Genomic DNA, 20,090 nt, shown 5'->3' on the forward strand with positions numbered 1-20,090 from the left:
TTTCAGGGTCGTCAGTCTTTACAAAGAGGACGAGCCCAACGTTTACGCAGAACCAGTTATCTTTTCTCAAACGCTGCTGCCTTTTCTCCTTCAGCTGCTTGGCAGAGCGTCCACCTCCCTGAAGCTTTGGGTACCGATGCAGGACTGGCTAAAAGCCACTGGGCCCGGAGTCTTCTCCAGCCTCCATCATTGCAGGCTGTGGTGGAGCCAAGGTGGGTTTGAAACCTGCAGAACAGTTATTATTACTGTTTATTCAATTTATGTACTGCCCTTCATCGCAAGATTTCGGGGCGGTTCACAGAATAAAATACAAGATAAAAGACAAGTAAGTAAATAATTAAAACAAAGACTACAAAACAGTAAACCCTTCCCACAGTCGCGTTTGAAAAGCCATAGGATAATAATCAGTTGCCTGGCACCTAAAATATATATATACCTGAAGGAGTGTCTCCACTCCCATTGTTCAGCCTGGACACTGGGGTTCACCTCCAAGGGCCTTCTGGTGGTTCCCTCACTGCAAGAAGTGAGGTTACAGGGAACCAAGCAGAGGGCCTTCTCGGTAGTGGCTCCCACCCTGTGGAACACCCTCCCATCATATGTCAAGGAAATAAACAACTATCTGACCTTTAGAAGACACCTGAAGGCAGCCCTGTTTAGGGAAGCTTTTTATGTTTGATGCTTTATTATTATTATTATTATTATTATTATTATTAATCATACAGTGGTACCTCTGGAAGCGAACGGTATCCGTTCTGGAGCCCCATTCGCATCCTGAGTAAAATGTAAGATGCGACTAGCGTTTTTTGCCGCTTCTGCGCGGTGAAACCCGGAAGTAATGCACTCCATTACTTCTGCGTCGCCGTGGAGCGTAACTTGAAAATGCTCAATCTGAAGCACATTTAACCCAAGGTATGACTGTATTCTGTTGGGAGCCGCCCAGAGTGGCTGAGGAAACCCAGCCAGATGAGCAGGGTATAAATAATTATTATTATTATTATTATTATTATCATCATCATCATCATCATCACTGGGAATTGCCATCCCAAATGTCTTGAGGGCACTCAGTTGGGGAAGGGCTGGCCTCAGCGCTCAAACATGTCTCCTGTGTCTTTCAGCTGACAGCGCTTCTCTGCACCTGAAGGCTCTGGGTTGTCCAAAAGTCCACGTTGCCATCGCAGCGCTGCTGGTCAAGGCTGTCCTTGTGGCAAACATGCTGGAGGTCCTGGAAAAGATGAGTCAACCCAACGTCGAAGGGATTGATTTCACTGCCCAGAAGCTGAGATGTGTGGCTTTGTCTACTCAGAAGCTGCTGACTCAACATGGAATGACTCTGTCAATCAACTTAGAGACAGGGCGAGAGTCGTTCTGATTTATTTCTTTAGTGACTCAACAAGGGCTTTAAAAAAACAAAAACCCATAAAGGAGAAAGAGGCTGCTACTTGGGAGATCACCATTGCATCCTCTTACACAGAATAGAGGGACTTGCTGGCCCAAAATCTAAATTTCCATTGATGCAGGTTGCTTCCAAATGGCCAAAACAAAATGGAATATCTTTCCTTCCACCTAAAGTTGTTTTGGAGGTTTCTCAGTGTTAGGTTGTGGGTGAACATATCAGACGACACAGCGATTCTTCAGACAGCTCTTGTTTATTCACAGGCCAGAACAGAACTGAACTGAAGGGTTCAGCCAGCCTGCTTATATAGAGCTCCTCTACAACGCAACTGTAACACTTTCTGTAACTACCCAATCACGGAACGTCACTTTCAATCCCTTATTTGCATATGTGAACCTGAGTGAAAACTATCTACCGTATCCCCCTGCTGGCCCAGGGTGAGAACCTCAGTACATAACACTCAAGATGAAAGGCTTGCATGTCAGAGCTCAGCTATAAGAAGCTATTGGGCAGGAGGTGGAAAGCCAAGCCAGGAAAGACCACGAAACAGACAGGAAGCCTCTGTGGCTCTTCCTCTTGAGGCCAGTCAGTAGCCTTGGTGGGTGGAATCAGGAAAGTGCCTTGCAATCCTCTGCTACAGGCAACGAGAACTGTTGGTGCTCCAGATGTATTGATGAACTACAACTCCAGCCCCAGCAAGCATGACCAATGGCCAGGCGTGATGGGAGTTGTAGTTCAACAACATCTGGGGGTGGGCAAAAGTTTCTCCTTCCCTGCCCTTAACAGTGTTGGCTTCCCCCTTCTCCCCTCCACCCCAGGTTAACATTGTGCTTTCAGAGTAAGGAGGACAGTCTGCAATTTAACAGTCTGCACTACTGTGGGGTAGATTTTTACTGGGAATGCAGCTCAGGTTTTTTCCTCAGCTGGCTGCATTTTACTGCATCCGTTTTCAAGGCTTCTTTGCTCTTGTTCTAAGGAGCTCAAGATCCCGCTAGAGGGCTGAGGAAAATAAACATGTCAAGCGGAATATGGAGAAAATGAGCTTGTACCAGATTTTCTCATTTTAATAGAGTGGGATTTTTAAAAGGAAAGAACGAACATGAATGTTGTTAATTCCTGTGAATTGATTCGTGTTTGTGTGTGTGTGTGTGTTTGGTTTTCAGTCAGTTAAGAATGGAGACATGACATAGTCGTCATGACTTATTGCCTCCCAGTACGTTTCCAAGGACAATTCAAAGTGTTGGTGCTGACCTTTAAAGACCTAAACGGCCTCAGCCCAGTATACCTGAAAAAGAGTCTCCACCCCCATTGCTCACTGAGGTCCAGCTCCGAGGGCCTTCTGGCGGTTCCCTCACTGCAAGAAGCGAGGTTACAGGGAACCAAGCAGAGGGCCTTCTTGGTAGTGGCGCCCAACCTGTGCAATGCCCTCCCATCAGATGTCAAGGAAATAAAAAACTATCTGACTTTTAGAAGACATCTGAAAGCAGCCCTGTTTAGGGATGATTTTAATGTTTGATGTTTTATCATGTTTTTTAATATTCTGTTGGGAGCCGCCCAGAGTGGCTGGGGAAACCCAGCCAGATGGGCGGGGTATAAATAAAATAAAATATTATTATTATTATTATTATTATTATTATTATTATTATTATTATTATTATTATGTGAAAAAATCACAAACATATGGAGTCCATCTTGTGGAATGCTCTGCCAATAGAGATTCAGCAGGAGCCTTCTGTTTCAACTTTTAAATGCTTGCTAGAAAAAAAATATCTATTCCGTCAGACTTCTGCAGGCAATTCAGAACACACCTTTCCATAACAGCTGGTTTTCCATTTTCATATGCTTATTACTGGATGGGTGGCACTGCTTTAGTGCTGTTCAACATATGCATGAAACCACAGAGGGGGGGTCATCCAGCGTTTTGGACCACCTTGTCAGCAATTTGGTGATAACACAGAGAGCTCTACTTCTCCTTTGCATCTGTAGGTAAGGCAGTGGAAGTGCTGGACCAGTGTCTTTTTTTATATATATAATAATTTTTATTAAGGATTTTACATTACAAGAAATAAAAAAGAAAAAAAACAGAAAAAAATATCCAACAAAAATTGTTAAAAACAATCAATCTTTTCATCTCCTTATTTTTCATTTACTTGTTTCTCGGACCTCCTCGTACCACCCTTTTTTGTATTCCAAATCAAATTATTAATTCAACAATTTCCCTATTTTTGCTACCCAGATCTTATTCTTAAATTATTACAATCTTAGATTTTTACTTATATAAACCCATTTTTTCATATTCCTTTAACCCATCACAGCTAGAAACCACTTAGTTCGCTGGACCAGTGTCTTGCCTCGATAATGGACTCGGTTATTTATCCTTCCATCAGTTTCAGCTGGTAACCCAGCTGCACCCCATATCTGGACAGGGTTAGCCTGACTTTTGTCTATGCTTTGGTAACCTCTAGGTTAAATTACTGCAGTGCGTTACCATAGAACTGTTGAAGACGGAATGGACCTCAGGGGGCATCTAGTCCAACCCCCAGTTAGTGCAGAATTAAGCAGCCAGGTAGCTCACTGGGGCAAGACAGTTTGACACCAATCCCAACCCAACTGTACTGGCTTCCAATCAGTTTCCAGGACCCATTCAAAGTGCTGGTTTTGACCTATAAAGCCTTAATGTTGTGAACCACCCTGAGATCTTTGGATGAAGGGCGGTATACGAATTTAATAAAATAAAATAAATTAATAAAACAGCTCAGGAATGCAATACCTCAAGGACCGCCACTTCCCATATAAACTTACCCAGACCCTGTGATCATTATCTGAGGCCCTTCTCCATTTGCCTCCAAAGGGTGGCAAAACAAGAATGGGGCCTTTTCTGCAGTGGCTCCCTATTTGTGGAATGCGCTTCCCTGGGAGGCTCACCTGGTGCCTTCATTACATCTCTTTAGGTGCCAGGCAAAAGCATTCCTCTTCTTCCAGACTTCAGCTAACTAAACCATCTATGGCCTTTTAAACTGTGGGGGCGGGGGGGGGGAGGTTTATTATTTTTTCCTACTACAGTACCTATTTTTGTGACTTTATAACATAAACCACCCTGTGATCCTCTGACGAAGGGCAGCGTATAAATTTAATAACTAACTAACTGGTTTTACGTACCATATGGCTGTTGCAAACCACTCTGATAATTTTTTTAAAAAGAACACCAAACCATGGAAGGAAGAACACACGGATTCCTGGGTTGTTGTGGGGATTAAATGCCTCCTTGGTGTAAAAAAAAAAAAGTGGGGCATAAATGCAAAATAAACAAAAGTTTCATTCCTTTCAGTGATTCTACTGTGGGCAGAGTTGAGTTGCATGCGCCCCGATGGGTCTACTCTGAGTATATGCTAGACACTTTATTTTTTAAGGCTCCAGCGAACTGGCTGTGGTCAGTTCTCCACGTCGTCGTCCTGGCGGTGCCGATCCCGTGCCTTGAGCAGCGGAGGGTTAACCCGGACCCCCACTTGCCTGCCCCCTTTGCAGAAGGAGTCCCAAAGGCGGATCTAGGCTGCTGCGCCCGCAGTGCGCTCCGATGGCGCACGGGCGAAGCCTTGCGCGCTCCTGCGCTTGGAGGCGCCTCTCTCCTCCGCCGCCTCCTCGCCCTTCTCGGACCAAAAAGGTGGGAGAGGAAATGCCATCGAGCGAGAAAATCTAAGGGAAATACCGCGTGGCTTTCTCCGGAGCCATTTCCTCTCCCTTTCCCCCTACCCTCTGTGTTATTATTATTTGTATGGTTTGTGGCTATCATTGCTTTTGCTGTCAAAAACGACCGGAACGGGGTCCCCCTCCTGCATCCTCGCCATCGGTGGCACCAGCACTTTGCACATGCTCAGGGGGCGCTGCCTTTAGCTCCAGAAGTTGCGGTTGGTAGGAAGTGGTCAGAAGGGAAGCGGGTAGGGTGTGTGTGTGCGCGTATGCGTGTTTGACTCTACACACAACACACAGACACGCAACGCCCCTTCTTCGCTTTGGAGCGTGTGATGAGGACGAAGGAGACGCGAGAGCCCCGAAACCCGGCAGGCAGGGGAGCCGGTAAGTTGCAGGCTTTCCTTCCTTGCTATGTTGTTGTTGTTTAGTTGTGTCCGACGCTTCGTGACCCCCTGGACCAGAGCACGCCAGGCACTCCTGTCTTCCACTGCCTCCCGCAGTTTGGTCAAACTCATGTTGGTAGCTTCGAGAACACTGTCCAACCAGCCCGTCCTCTGTCGTCCCTTCTCCTTGTGCCCTCCATCTTTCCCAACATCAGGGTCTTTTCCAGGGAGTCTTTTCTTCTCATGAGGTGGCCAAAGCACTGGAGCCTCAGCTTCAGGATCTGTCCTTCCAGTGAGCAGTCAGGGCTGATTTCCTTCAGAATGGAGAGGTTTGATCTTCTTGCAGTCCATGGGACTCTCAAGAGTCTCCTCCAGCACCAGAATTCAAAAGCATCAATTCTTCGGCGATAAGCCTTCTTTATGGTCCAGCTCTCTCTTCCATACATCACTACTGGGAAAACTACAAGGTAAAGGGTAAAGGGACCCCTGACCATTAGGTCCAGTCATGGCTGCCTCTGGGGTTGCGGTGCCCATCTCGCTTTATTGGCCAAGGGAGCCGGCGTACAGCTTCCAGGTCATGTGGCCAGCATGACTAAGCCGCTTCTGGCGAACCAGAGCAGCGTACGGAAACGCCGTTTACCTTCCCGCCGGAGCGGTACCTATTTATCTATTTGCGCTTTGACGTGCTTTCGAACTGCTAGGTTGGCAGGAGCTGGGGCAGAGCGATGGGAGCTCACCCCGTTGCAGGGATTCGAACCGCCAACCTTCCGATCGGCAAGTCCTAGGCTCTGTGGTTTAACCCACAGAGTTAATCCCTTATTGAATGATATTCCCTCCCAAAAAAAATCACAACATAAAATAACAGTAAAGAAAAGAACAACTTAAAGTAACAAGTAAAGCAGGATGTGTCGTAAAATCAAATAAAGTGGGGCATAGAATGGAGAATTAAGCAATATTGAGCATTACACTGAACGTAGGCTAAAGACTGATATAAGAATTAGAGACCCCAAGTGCATATTGTGATATGAACGTTTTAATGTGTTGTTTTAATTGCATTTAACCTCTTAAGTGGAATGATCTGAGAAAAGGTTTTCTTTCTGTGCAGGAATCTTGTGGGCCTCCAATTTACAACCCTTTTGCTCTCTAGCCCATAAACAAGAGATTTTATCTATCTCTGGGAATGCATAAACCCAAAGAGCCTCAAAGAGGTTGTTCTTAAGAGAGACTTAGCAACTAGGGTGTTAATCAGAAATCCCGGAAGCTTCCTGAAAGGTAGATGGAAGAAATGTCAGTAAAGACTGATCATGGGCTAAGTTGCCATGGTAACATGTGATACGGAAGGGGGGGCATGTCTTCTTCACCTTCTTCTTCGCTACAATATATCCATTTATTTCAAATTGTCAATGTCAAAAGGGACTAGAATAAAATTCATAGAAAATCAACATGCGAATTTGCTCAATTTCTCTAGGACTCCATGACACCTCCCCTGTCCTCCATAATCCCTCAAGCAAGGTGTCAAGACCCTAATCCTGTCAAATCACTCTGCCAAGCCTTTCCTCCAGGCAATGCCAGGTGGCAGACTTTACATACCTGGACTATTGTCTTCTCATCACAGGTACTCAGGAAGTGCTTATCTGCGCATATCTCCAGCTCTGCATATTCCCCCTCCCTCCTCTGTATGTTAGTCCTGTGTAACCCAAACTCTTTTTAATGTATTCATGATGTAATCTGTGGAACCCAACCTCTTCTTAATGTATTCATGATGTAACTGGGATGTATTTTGCACTGTATTCTGGGACATGGAGGGAAATTTCAAAAGTTCATGTCACCCCTTTCTCGCTGTTCAATCTCGCCTTGAACCAGTTGCGCAATAAACTTGGATCTTCTGCAGCTTGCTCCTGTCTCCGGCTGAGCTCATTTTCCCCTGCAGGGACCCGCGGACTTAGTCCAACTAGCTGGGTGGCAGAGCAGCCTCGCACCCAGATTTTACCGTAACACATGGGACATCCAATACCTAAATTGGGCAAATGGCCTGAGCATTTCTGGTCACCTCAAGATGGGGAATCTGAAAGCAGAAAGATGCCATACATGTTTTCTAATCCCATGACCTGTAACAGTTTTTTTATTTTTATGCATGTAAGGCGGATGCTTTGTGTTGTGAGACTGTTTTGATGTTTTATGGCTCTTTGTGTGCTCTGCCTTTACTGTATAATCTGCTTTCGAATTCTACTTGGGGAAAACACTTGACGAGGTTCGGTTGAAACAGCCAGGTTAATTTGAGCTATGCCCTGTTGCAATAGGATTAATAATAATAATAATAATAATAATAATAATAATAATAATAATAATTTATTATTTATACCCCGCCCATCTAGCTGGGCTTCCCCAGCCACTCTGGGCGGCTTCCAACAAAATATTAAAATACAGTAATGCATCAAACATTAAAAGCTTCCCTAAACAGGGCTGCCTTCAGATGTCTTCTAAAAGTGTGGTAGTTATTGTTCTCTTTGACATCTGTGGGAGGGCGTTCCACAGGGCGGGTGCCACTACTGAGAAGGCCCTCTGCCTGGTTCCCTGTAACTTGGCTTCTCGCAGTGAGGGAACCACCAAAAGGCCCTCGGTGCTGGACCTCAGTGTCCGGGTAGAACGATGGGGATGGAGACGCTCCTTCAGATATACTGGACCAAGGCCATTTAGGGCTTTAAAGGTCAGCACCAACACTTTGAATTGTGCTAGGAAACATACTATCTGAATGCTGGGCCCACCTCTTTATTCCTTGGCTCCTAGGGATGCAGGTGGTGCTGTGGTCTAAACCACTGAGCCTCTTGGGCTTGCTGATCGGAAGGTTGGCAGTTCAAATCCCCGCGACGGGGTGAGCTACCGTTTCTCTGTCCCAGCTCCTGCCAACCTAGCAGTTCAAAAGCACCTCAAAGTACCTCTGTGGCAGTAAGGTAAACGTCGTTTCTGTGCGCTCTGGTTTCTGTCAGTGTCCCATTGCGCCAGAAGCGGTTTAGTCCTGCTGGCCACATGTCCCAGAAAGCTGTCTGTGGACAAACGCTGGCTCCCTTGGCCTGAAAGCGAGATGAGCGCCGCAACCCTAGAGTCACCTTTGACTGGACTTATGTAACCATCCAGGGGATCCTTCACCTTTTTACCTTTACCTCCTTGGCTCCTACCCACACACTCTCTGTGCAGGCTATTTTCAACATACAGTGGTACCTCAGGTTACAGACGCTTCAGGTTACAGACTCTGCTAACCCAGAAATAGTACCTCAGGTTAAGAACTTTACCTCAGGATGAGAACACAAATCGTGCTCCAGCAGCAGCAGGAGGCCCCATTAGCTAAAGTGGTGCTTTAGGTTAAGAACACTTTCAGGTTACGAACGGACCTCTGGAACGAATTAAGTACTTAACACGAGGTACCACTGAACCACGATTCTGCTTGTCTTTTGAACTGCAGGAGCCAACATGGCAACCGCCAAGGCGAAGAGGATCAAGTTTTCTGATGAGGAGAAGTTCCTGATCCTGGAAGGATTTGCTCTCCGCAAGGACATCCTGATCCCGAAGAGCGGCCGCTACAGCAACACGGCTGCCCGCCAACGGGCCTGGGAGGAGATCGCCGTGGCTGTCAACTCTCTGAATCCTCTCATTCAGCGCACGCCACAAGAGATCCTCAAGAAGTGGAAAAACATGGTGGTGGACGCCCGCAAGGGTCTAAGCATGGAGAAGCACCCTCTGCTGCAGAGGCAGCCTCGGGAACGCCTCTTCCGCGATATCATCGCTCTCCTCAATAAAACGGACCCCGCGCTCCCCAGACCGTTGCTTTACGGTCCTGACTTGAGAGCTGAGTCTCCGGGCAGTCCCAGACAAGACGCGTTGCCAACAAGCCACGCCGAGGTGCTCTCAGGCTCCCCTTGCCTGTCGTATCTCTGCAGCGACAGCCACTATCGGCAGCCTTGCCGGATTGAGGCTCCCGGAAACCCCAAAGCCAACAGGGGATTGCCGCAGGCAGATTTAGCAAGGCAGAACTTTGCCAGCCTCTCGTGGTCTGGGGACAACGTCGAACGTGCAGAGGGCACTCGAAAGACAAGGGAAAAGACGTCACAGGAGCCCTGCAAGGGGGTCCCGTTGAGCTACTATCATCACTCAGACCAGCTGCACTGTGCACAAATCCCCAGGATGCTTTTGTCCCAAAGGGGGGAATCCGGGCGGTCCAGCATTTGTAGAATGCCAGAAACTAGTACCTGCCCATCAGACTTCCCTTTGTCATGTAAGCTTGAGTGCTCTCTAAGCCCCCAGCTGGAATGTCCTTGTCTGGGAACAGTCTGCAGCCCCTTGATTCAAAGCAGTGGCACTGGGAGTTCCGGTGCCAAAGGCACCACCTCCGTCCTCGATGATCACGGTGAGGATCTCTACCCAACTCAGGTTGAAATGCTTGTCTGTTTTGCTGCTGTTTATTCGTTTAGTCGTCTCCGACTCTTCATGACCCCCTGGACCAGAGCACGCCAGGCACTCCTGTCTTCCACTGCCTCCCGCAGTTTGGTCAAAGTCATGCTGGTAGCTTCGAGAACACTGTCCAACCATCTCGTCCTCTGTCGTCCCCTTCTCCTTGTGCCCTCCATCTTTCCCAACATCAGGGTCTTTTCCAGGGAGCCTTCTCTTCTCACGAGGTGGCCAAAGTATTGGAGCCTCAGCTTCAGGATCTGTCCTTCCAGTGAGCATTCAGGGCTGATTTCCTTCAGAATGGAGAGGAATGGAGAGGAATGGGCGGGGCTAGAGGCAAGTGGGCGGAGCAACAGATGCTGCTCTCACTTTGCATGGCAGGGACAGGAGCCAGGGGCAGATCAGTACAGTGGTACCTCAGGTTAAGTACTTAATTCGTTCTGGAGGTCCATTCTTAACCTGAAACTGTTCCTAACCTGAAGCACCACTTTAGCTAATGGGTCCTCCCGCTGCCGCCACGCCGCCGGAGCACGATTTCTGTTCTCATCCTGAAGCAAAGTTCTTAACCTGAAGCACTATTTCTGGGTTAGCAGAGTCTGTAACCTGAGGCGTATGTAACCTGAAGCGTATGTAACCCAAGGTACCACTGTATTTTAATGAATGCAATTATAGTCCACCTTTTCTTCAGAGAACCAAAGGTAACCTACAAGGTTCTCCCCGTTCTCATTTTTTCCTCACAAACAGCCCTGTGAGGTAGGTTCAGCTGAGAAATGATGACTGGCCCAAGGCCACTGAGGGTGCTTTCAGAGGTCGGGAATATTGTGTTTGTATTCCTGATTATAATACTAGTGCTCCTGTCTTGTTTTCAAATTTATTTTCCCCCACCCTGCAGCATTTCTGTTCACCCACGATTCCCCTGTCCAAACAGCAGGAAAGAGTTGCATGCCCCAAGACTTGACCCCCAATATTTTCCAGGTGAAATAGGCTGCCCACAGATTCATATATATATATATATATATATATATGCAGGTTTTGGTGTCCTCGGGTGTCTTCCCGTGTAAAAGTTGGGGTGTCTAGGCGACGTTTCGACGAGGTCTCACTCGTCATCTTCAGGCTGGTGCTTTCGGCTTCTTGTTACTGGAACAGAGCAGGATCTCAGTGTTTGAGTTCCTATAAATACTGTTGAGGGGGTGTGGTGTATAGCCTCCAATGTTCTGGGCAGAGAGGAAGTTCCCAGGCTAGTGTGCCTTTTCTTCTTTTGTTCCTTAATTACTTGAGGGATATCTTGGGTGATTTCTTGAGTGATATCCTGAGTACCACTTAGGTGGGTCTGTTATTCTAAAGCACCAAAGCTGCAGCAAGCAAAGGCAGCACAGTCTGCTGCTTGTGGCTGGAAAGCCAAACAGGATGTTTGTGACTGTTGCCATGGGAACAAAGGGGCAGTCCATTCTGTACTGAGCACCGGATGTTAGCTCAGTGGGTTTGTCATATGACCTGTACAGGAAGTACATGGGAGGTGTTTCTCTCTGTATGTTGAAGAGAGCAGACATGTTTACTGGATGACTGCTAAAAGACACAAATAAAAGGACATGTAGATACGTTACTGTCTGTGTCTGATTCCCCTCCCTGGGGATATGCAGGGAGGAGGAGAGGAGGAGAAGCAGTTGGTGTGTTTTCCTCACAGCCTGAGGAAGATCGCCGGAATGGACCTCGTGTTGTTTATCCTGCCGGGAGACGCCGGAGGGAGGTCTAAGGAATTCAGCCGGTGCCTGATCAGATAGGCACATACCGATGACCGGGTAGCAGAATTCCAACATTGGTACCAGAGCTGATGGTTCCTGTTTTCATCGCCCTCTGCATCAGGAGGTGGCTTCCATGGATGCCTGAGGTGAGAAAGCTGATTCTCTGCAGCCAGAAGCTGACCAGAGCAAGCTGGAAGCAAAAGCCACGGAGCCCAGGTATGTGATTTTCGGGCTTAGAAGAGTGAAAGCAGATTGAGTTATTTTCTGCTTCGAGGGAGCAGCGTATGGGAAACGGCTCCGGTTAAAAGTGAAACCGCATTCCAGACATTCCTGTGGTTTATTCTCCAAGGGATTGGAATGTACTGTTGCTAAGCGACGCCTTTCAGTGAAGGCTAATCCTCAGAGAGGAGAAGTGAAAGCAACAGTGAATTGTTATGACTACGAAGTCTGAGGAGCTCCTGGAAATTTCCAACGCAGCCAGCGTTGAGAGCTGCCAGGTGCACAGAGTGTAAACAAGCCAGCTATTGGATTTTAAAGGCTTGTGTTTTAAAGAGTCAATGCAAGGACTCAAAATGGATGCCAAGAAGGGGGGAGCCCTGCCTTCTCCGCCCCTTTTGACCAGTGACAATTATGCATCTTGGTCTATTAAGATGAAGGCCCTGCTGCAGAATCAGAGACTGTTTGACGTGATTGAGAACCCCATTCCTGCAGCGCCAACGCGTGCTTGGGAGTCACAGGATGTGAAGGCCAGAACTGCTATAATTCTGTGCGTGTCAGATTCGCAGTTGATACACATTCAAGGCTTAGAGCACGCGAGAGATGTTTGGAACACGCTGAGAAGGACACATCAGAGAGATGCAGGTTCTTCAGCGTTGCTGTATTTTGAGAAGCTGACCAACCTGAGGCTTGCGCCTGATGGAGATGTTCAAGCGCACCTGACGGAAATGAAATTTCTGCGTCAACAGATGGTGGAACGCAATTTCCGTCTGCAGGAGGAAGTGTTTTGCTTTATGGTGATCAACAGCCTGAATCGAACTTACAAAACGGTTGCCAGTCAGCTGGGGTCCCTCCCAGCAGCTGATCTCACGTCGGAGAGGGTCTTTGCCGTGGTTCTTTGTGAACATGACAGGCTTGCAGCCCTGGACGTGAAAGACAGAGGGAGGGAAGAACGGAGTTCTAACGCCCCCACTGCTCAAGCTACTGGAGGAGATGCTGTAGCTATGAACGTTGTCCGATGCTACAATTGTGACCGGACTGGGCATCTACAGCGGAACTGTACGAAGCCACGTCGGAAGAGAGGAGCCAAGGCAAGCTCCACAAAGTCTGACGCGTCAGACAAAGGTCACACCAAGCCAAAGGCAAAGACTGCAAAGGCTTTGATGTCGCTAAAAGCCACACCAGAAGCGGGGAATTTCTTTGTTTTGGATACTGGAGCCACAGTTCACATGACGGGACACATAGGACTATTTTCTACGTTTGAGAAGCAAAGCTTCGCTGTGCAACTAGCCAACGGTCAAGAGCTGGAAGCGACCGGAATTGGGACTGTGTATCTTAAAAGTCTGAACTTGACTATAAACAATGTTTATTTGGTTCCAGAATTGAAGTTTAATCTGCTCAGCGCTTCGCAGATTGCCAAGAAGGGACTAAAACTGTCCTATGATGATCAACACTGCGAGATCTACAAAGATGGAGAGCTGTATCTTTCTGCCAAAGAGAAAGATGGACTGTATTTGTTGACTTTTGATCAAAGTGATTACATGAAATGTAATTCTTGTGATTCTAACATGATCTCTTTTGCAGGTGTAGCTGAGAAAGACGCCAAGCAGGTGACCTCAAGGGGCAAAAGAGCATTTCAGCGGGTGTATGCTGATGTGATTGGTCCTTTAGAACCATCTAGAGGCAATGCAAAGTATTACCTAATATGTGTTGATTCTTTTACAGGTTTTGTCTGGATTTATCTTTTGGAGAGACCGAAAGAAGCCTTAGAAAGGTTTAAAGAGTTTTGTGACAAGGTTAAAAATATGCATGATGCTGACATAGATTGTCTTTGCACAGATGAGAAGCCAATTTTTCTTTTACAGGAGTTCCAGAGGTTCCTGAAGAAGAAAGGGATAAGACACAAACTTGCAGCTTCCGAAGAAGCTTGGAATAGATGTGTTTGTGTGAGGGTGAACAAAGAATTGCAAAAGGGAATGCATGCGCAATTGCTAAGTTCACATCTGCCACATGAGTACTGGGCTGAGTCGCTAATGTCATTTTGTTACACCTGGTTGAGAAAGTTTTCAAAAGAGTTGGGATGTTCTCCTTTTGAGAAACTGTTCCACAGAAAACCTTCTGTTGCCCATTTCAAGGTTTTTGGGTCTCATGTGAGAACAGAAACTCCAGGTGGAGTAAAGAATGCCAGAGGCATTTTTGTGGGTTATGAAAAGGGTCTCTACAGAGTAATTTTGTCTGAATCTGGAAAGGTGATTCTCACAAAATTTCTAGAGAGTGCTCCTGAACAAGAGAGAGTGGTTGTTCACACATTTCCCACAGGTGAAGATGATTCTGATGATGATGATGATGATGATGTTGATTTTATTGAGTTCAGTAGTACTGATGATGACAGCGATAGCTCAGACAGCTCAGTTGTCACAGTCATTGAGAGGAAGTCTCACACAATGACTAGACCCTCAGAAGAGGAGGACGAACCACTGATTAAGCTTAGTACTGGTTCTCCAGAGAGTTCAGAGGCTGAACCAGAAAGCAGAGAAGAGCAGCACCTCTTACGTAGGTCTGAGAGAGCAACGAAGGGTGTACCACCCAAGAGGTATTCACAAGAGTTTGCTAACTTATGTGTTGCTGTTGTAAACGACCAAGGTCAGATTGAAGCTGTGTCTGAGTCAGAGACAAAGGCACAACAGAGAGTTGTTAACCAAGGTAATGCAGATGCACTCATTCCTTGGAAGTCACACAACCAGAGAGGTACATTGGTAAAACCAGTGGCGGGTAGTTCCAAGGGTGGAACTGAAACAACAGGGGAATGTTATAAGTATAACAACTGTTTGTTTTCTTCTCTGGATGACGCTTTGCTCGCAGCACGCATTGATACTTTAGGGGGAGGATGTTATTCTAAAGCACCAAAGCTGCAGCAAGCAAAGGCAGCACAGTCTGCTGCTTGTGGCTGGAAAGCCAAACAGGATGTTTGTGACTGTTGCCATGGGAACAAAGGGGCAGTCCATTCTGTACTGAGCACCGGATGTTAGCTCAGTGGGTTTGTCATATGACCTGTACAGGAAGTACATGGGAGGTGTTTCTCTCTGTATGTTGAAGAGAGCAGACATGTTTACTGGATGACTGCTAAAAGACACAAATAAAAGGACATGTAGATACGTTACTGTCTGTGTCTGATTCCCCTCCCTGGGGATATGCAGGGAGGAGGAGAGGAGGAGAAGCAGTTGGTGTGTTTTCCTCACAGCCTGAGGAAGATCGCCGGAATGGACCTCGTGTTGTTTATCCTGCCGGGAGACGCCGGAGGGAGGTCTAAGGAATTCAGCCGGTGCCTGATCAGATAGGCACATACCGATGACCGGGTAGCAGAATTCCAACAGGGTCATTAGGTGTGGATTAGTTGCTAAAGTCTTTGTGTCTTGACCTCTTGAACTTTGTGAAGAGTTTTTCTGAGAAGATGGCTGTACTGCACTTAGTTGTGCTCTGGCTTGGCTTCGTGTATAGGGGCGAGCTGTGGTTTTGTGGCCTGTGTCAGCCAGATCTGTGTAGGGATTGCAGGGGGGTGCAGCATCCGGAGAGAAACACCCTCACAACATGAACAAGCGTGACGACACATCCCGCTTGCCAGACATCTGGAAATTAGCCCTCCCCACAAAAACTGACACCAGATCCAGAGGCACACAGAACGCCATCACCAATCAACCACACCAGACCCAAACCCAGACCCTCTCCACAGATAAATTACAGACACCATCCAGTAGCCAAACCATGGTGGCACCTCCGGATGCTGCACCCCCCTGCAATCCCTACACAGATCTGGCTGACACAGGCCACAAAACCACAGCTCGCCCCTATACACGAAGCCAAGCCAGAGCACAACTAAGTGCAGTACAGCCATCTTCTCAGAAAAACTCTTCACAAAGTTCAAGAGGTCAAGACACAAAGACTTTAGCAACTAATCCACACCTAATGACCCACCTAAGTGGTACTCAGGATATCACTCAAGAAATCACTCAAGATATCCCTCAAGTAATTAAGGAACAAAAGAAGAAAAGGCACACTAGCCTGGGAACTTCCTCTCTGCCCAGAACATTGGAGGCTATACACCACACCCCCTCAACAGTATTTATAGGAACTCAAACACTGAGATCCTGCTCTGTTCCAGTAACAAGAAGCCGAAAGCACCAGCCTGAAGATGACGAGTGAGACCTCGTCGAAACGTCGCCTAGACACCCCAACTTTTACACGGGAAGACACCCGAGGACACCAAAACCTGCATTCCTGTACCCGTGAAAATCTACGAAAGCAAATATATATATATATATATATATATGCAGGTTTTGGTGTCCTCGGGTGTCTTCCCGTGTAAAAGTTGGGGTGTCTAGGCGACGTTTCGACGAGGTCTCACTCGTCATCTTCAGGCTGGTGCTTTCGGCTTCTTGTTACTGGAACAGAGCAGGATCTCAGTGTTTGAGTTCCTATAAATACTGTTGAGGGGGTGTGGTGTATAGCCTCCAATGTTCTGGGCAGAGAGGAAGTTCCCAGGCTAGTGTGCCTTTTCTTCTTTTGTTCCTTAATTACTTGAGGGATATCTTGAGTGATTTCTTGAGTGATATCCTGAGTACCATATATATAAAATATATATAAATTTTTATTAAGTTTTTCTTTAACAAATAATTTTGACAACCATGTTTACCAATTTACAGTTTTTGAACTTCCACCAGTACCTCCTTCAATCATCCATTTTTCATATCTTTACACATTTTCTATGTAGTATTGCCGATTTGATAATAACCTTCCATCTCAGTTTCTTTCTTACAATATACCTTGGTTTATCACAAAGCCTCTTTAAAACCCACTAGCGTTGTCTGTTCATCACATACAGTTTTCAGATATTCCGTAAACTTTCCCCAGTCCTCAGTGAATTTGTGATCTTTCTGATATCTAATTTTTCCAGTCATTTTATCCAATTCTGCATAATCCATAAGTTTCATTCTCCACTCAGTCAAGGTCGGTAGTTCCTCTTGTTTCCATTTTTGGGCCATTAGTATTCTTGCCATGCCCTTTGTGGAATCAAATAGCCTGAAAATGAGTGACTGACATGCTATTTACCATCAGGAGATTGAATACACTGCTGTGTGAATGCAGCCCTGGTGAGCTTTGTGGCCAGGTGTTTAGTATGCGGTGTCAAATGAGGGGACTTTTTAAAAAACTGTTTAATGTACAGCGGGTTCTGTAGTTCTAAGGTTGCAATGCATGTGCTGGCTTGAGACTGTAAAACCCATGATGCAGTGCAATCATGAGTGATAGGACACCTGCAAGGGGGGGGGGGATCCATGATCTGTAAGTGAAGCAAGCAATTATATAGAGAGTAAGTATGGGAGTGGGGACACGGGTGGCACTGTGGGTTAAACCGCAGAGCCTAGGACTTGCCGATCAGAATGTTGGCGGTTCGAATCCCCATGACGGGGTGAGCTCCCATTGCTCGGTCCCTGCTCCTGCCAACCTAGCAGTTTGAAAGCACGTCAAGGTGCAAGTAGATAAATAGGTACCACTCCGGCGGGAAGGTAAACAGCGTTCCCGTGCGCTGCTCTGGTTTGCCAGAAGCGGCTTAGTCATGCTGGCCACATGACCCGGAAGCTGTACGCTGACTCCCTCGGCCAATAAAGCGAGATGAACGCTGCAACCCCAGAGTCAATCACGACTGGACCTAATGGTCAGGGGTCCCTTTACCTTTAAGTATGGGAGTACAGATGGGCTTAGTTGAAGTTCTGACTGTTTTGTCTAAGTTTCGCCTTGATGGTGTTTCAGACAGGTTGCCCTGGCTCTCTACTTTAACCCACTTTTTCTTGGGCTTCTGTTTGCTTGCAGCTGAAGATTTGCATTCCAGCCAGAAGGGTTGCAGCACGCCAACCAGACGCCCGTCCAGAGAGCTTTTGGAGAGGCAGAGCCAGCTGCAAACCGAGGTTCTAGAACTGCAGAAGGAGACCCTCCAGCTGCAGAAGGAAAAGATCCTTCTGGAGAAAGAGAAACTGTTATTGGAAATCCTCAAGCTCCGCCGTGACCTGGGCACATGAGAACAGTGTCTGAGAAGTTCTTCTCTTCTCTGAATTTGAGCTTTCCACCAGGAACTTGATGCATCTCAGAGGGAGGGCAGGACTCGGAGCCAGACTCAGTGTGGGTGGGTGTGAAATCGTCACCACCATCACTGTGCCCTTGAGCATGCACAGAGTGCCTTTCTCATCACCAAGCGCCCGCAAATCACCGATTGACTTCTGGGCTTAGGAACCGGGCTTTCAGATGAGTCTGGCGACTCCAGTCTCTTTGCCCTTTCCATATACAGTGGTACCTCGGGTTACATACACTTCAGGTTACAGACTCCGCCAACCCAGAAATAGTGCTTCAGGTTAAGAACTTTGCTTCAGGTTGAGAACAGAAATCGTGCTCCGGCAGCGCGGCGGCATCGGGAGGCCCCATTAGCTAAAGTGGTGCTTCAGGTTAAGAACAGTTTCAGGTTAAGTATGGATCTCCGGAACGAATTAAATACTTAAACCAAGGTACCACTGTATCCCAGGTGGCACCACAGAGCCTAGGACTTGCCGATCAGAAGGTCGTCAGTTCGAATCCCCGCGATGGGGTGAGCTCCCATTGCTTGGTCCCTGCTCCTGCCAGCCTAGCAGTTCGAAAGCATGCCAGTGCAAGTAGATAAATAGGTACCGCACTGGCGGGAAGGTAAATGGCGTTTCCGTGTGCTGCTCTGGCTCACCAGAAGCGGCTTAGTCATGCTGGCCACGTGACCCGGAAGCTGTACACCGGCTCCCTCAGCCAGTAAAGCGAGATGAGCACCACAACCCCAGAGTTGGTCACGAGTGGACCTAATGGTCAGGGGTCCCTGAACCTGAACCTGAATGACTGTATCCCATTTGGCCCTCCAGATGTTGATGGAACACAACTCCCAACAGCAAGGGATGATGGGAGTTGGAGTCCAGCCACACCTAGACAACCTCACATCTTCTGACCCCGCCATTTGTCAAGGAGACACTAGAGATTCAGACCATCCTTCCTTCAATCACGCAAACGGTGAATTGTTGAAGTTGGCGAACAACAACGTTCTCCTTCCTTACAGGGCCGCGGAACCCCGAGGGCCTCATCCCCTGTCTGGGGAGCCTTCCAAGGACCATGTGGTTGTGGGCGGAGCCAGAGGCAAAAGTGGGCGGAGCAACAGATTCCGCTTCCGCCTGGTGCATTCCATTTGTGCTGCATCCTCCTTCCTGGGATGTCTTCTGAGGACCGCACGGCAGGGATGGGCGGGGCTAGAGGCAAGTGGGCGGAGCAACAGATGCTGCTCTCACTTTGCATGGCAGGGACAGGCAGTGGCGTAGCGTGGGTTGTCAGCACCCGGGGCAAGGCAAGTAATTTGCGCCCCCTAACCCTAACCCCCAGATGTTGCGCCCGGTGTGGCCGGCCCCCCCTGCACCCCCCACGCTACACCACTGGGGACAGGAGCCAGGGGCAGATCAGTACAGTGGTACCTCAGGTTAAGTACTTAATTCGTTCCGGAAGTCCGTTCTTAACATGAAACTGTTCTTAACCTGAAGCACCACTTTAGCCAATGGGGCCTCCCGCTGCTGCCGCGCCGCCGGAGCACGATTTCTGTTCTCATCCTGAAGCAAAGTTCTTAACCTGAAGCACTATTTCTGGGTTAGCGGAGTCTGTAACCTGCAGCATATGTAACCTGAGGTACAACTGTACTGGGCCAAGGCCATTTAGGGCTTTAAAGTAGAATGCACAGAGAAGGCTACATAAAACGCATTCCGGGATCCAGTTTGTTAAAGGTACTGAGAGTTGTTCGAAAACTCCCCATTCCACTCACAGAAGTATCACAGAACTACAGTTCCCCTATTCTCCTCCAAGAAGAGAATAGGGGAATTGTACTTCCTCTGGGAAGAGGGACTGAGTGTTAAACCATTTCTGTCAGAGGAATAGGGGGTCTCCTAATAACTCTCGGCACCCTCAGGAAACTACAGTTCCCAGGATTCTTTGGGGAAAGGCATGACTGGTTAAAGTGGCATAGTGCTTCTTTCAAAGCATAGTGAAGGTGGGGCCTAAATTGCAAATAAAGTTTCAAAGTTTAATATGCATGTGAGCCCAGCAGAGGGCGATAACATGCAAGCTGACGAGGTCGCTTCCTTTCCGGTATGATTGGTGTGTCTAGCCCCACATTTCCTG

At 47.6% G+C, this 20,090-nt stretch overlaps 2 protein-coding genes across 2 annotated transcripts in view; both read left to right on the forward strand.

Annotated features, from left to right (window-relative positions):
* Positions 1-2,431, forward strand: part of LOC309359481 (tRNA (32-2'-O)-methyltransferase regulator THADA-like) — a 63,574-nt gene extending 61,143 nt beyond the window's left edge. Inside the window, exons 30-31 of the mRNA XM_081893177.1 lie at positions 7-212; positions 1,116-2,431. Of these exons, the coding sequence (XP_081749303.1) occupies positions 7-212; positions 1,116-1,369 (460 nt within the window). The 3' untranslated portion in view covers positions 1,370-2,431. The remainder of the gene's footprint in view (positions 1-6; positions 213-1,115) is intronic.
* A 2,242-nt stretch (positions 2,432-4,673) lies between these two features.
* On the forward strand, positions 4,674-18,434 carry LOC309359553 (uncharacterized protein). The gene is made up of 3 exons (XM_081893407.1): positions 4,674-5,467; positions 8,927-9,868; positions 17,733-18,434. Exons 1-3 carry the CDS (start codon positions 5,416-5,418, stop codon positions 17,936-17,938), a joined length of 1,200 nt encoding a protein of 399 aa, XP_081749533.1. The 5' UTR covers positions 4,674-5,415; the 3' UTR covers positions 17,939-18,434.
* The last annotated feature ends 1,656 nt before the right edge of the window (positions 18,435-20,090 follow it).

Source organism: Podarcis melisellensis (genome assembly GCF_964234715.1).
Source record: "Podarcis melisellensis genome assembly, chromosome: 16".
In the NCBI taxonomy this organism is placed as follows: Eukaryota; Metazoa; Chordata; class Lepidosauria; order Squamata; family Lacertidae; genus Podarcis; species Podarcis melisellensis.

Bases quoted from the DNA above. Each gene is read 5' to 3' on its own strand.
- LOC309359553 (XM_081893407.1), top strand. From the start codon at position 5,416: ATGAGGACGAAGGAGACGCGAGAGCCCCGAAACCCGGCAGGCAGGGGA. The intron at 5,468-8,926 runs GTAAGTTGCAGG...TTTGAACTGCAG, and splicing joins CCCGGCAGGCAGGGGAGCCG to GAGCCAACATGGCAACCGCC. The intron at 9,869-17,732 runs GTGAGGATCTCT...GTTTGCTTGCAG, and splicing joins CTCCGTCCTCGATGATCACG to CTGAAGATTTGCATTCCAGC.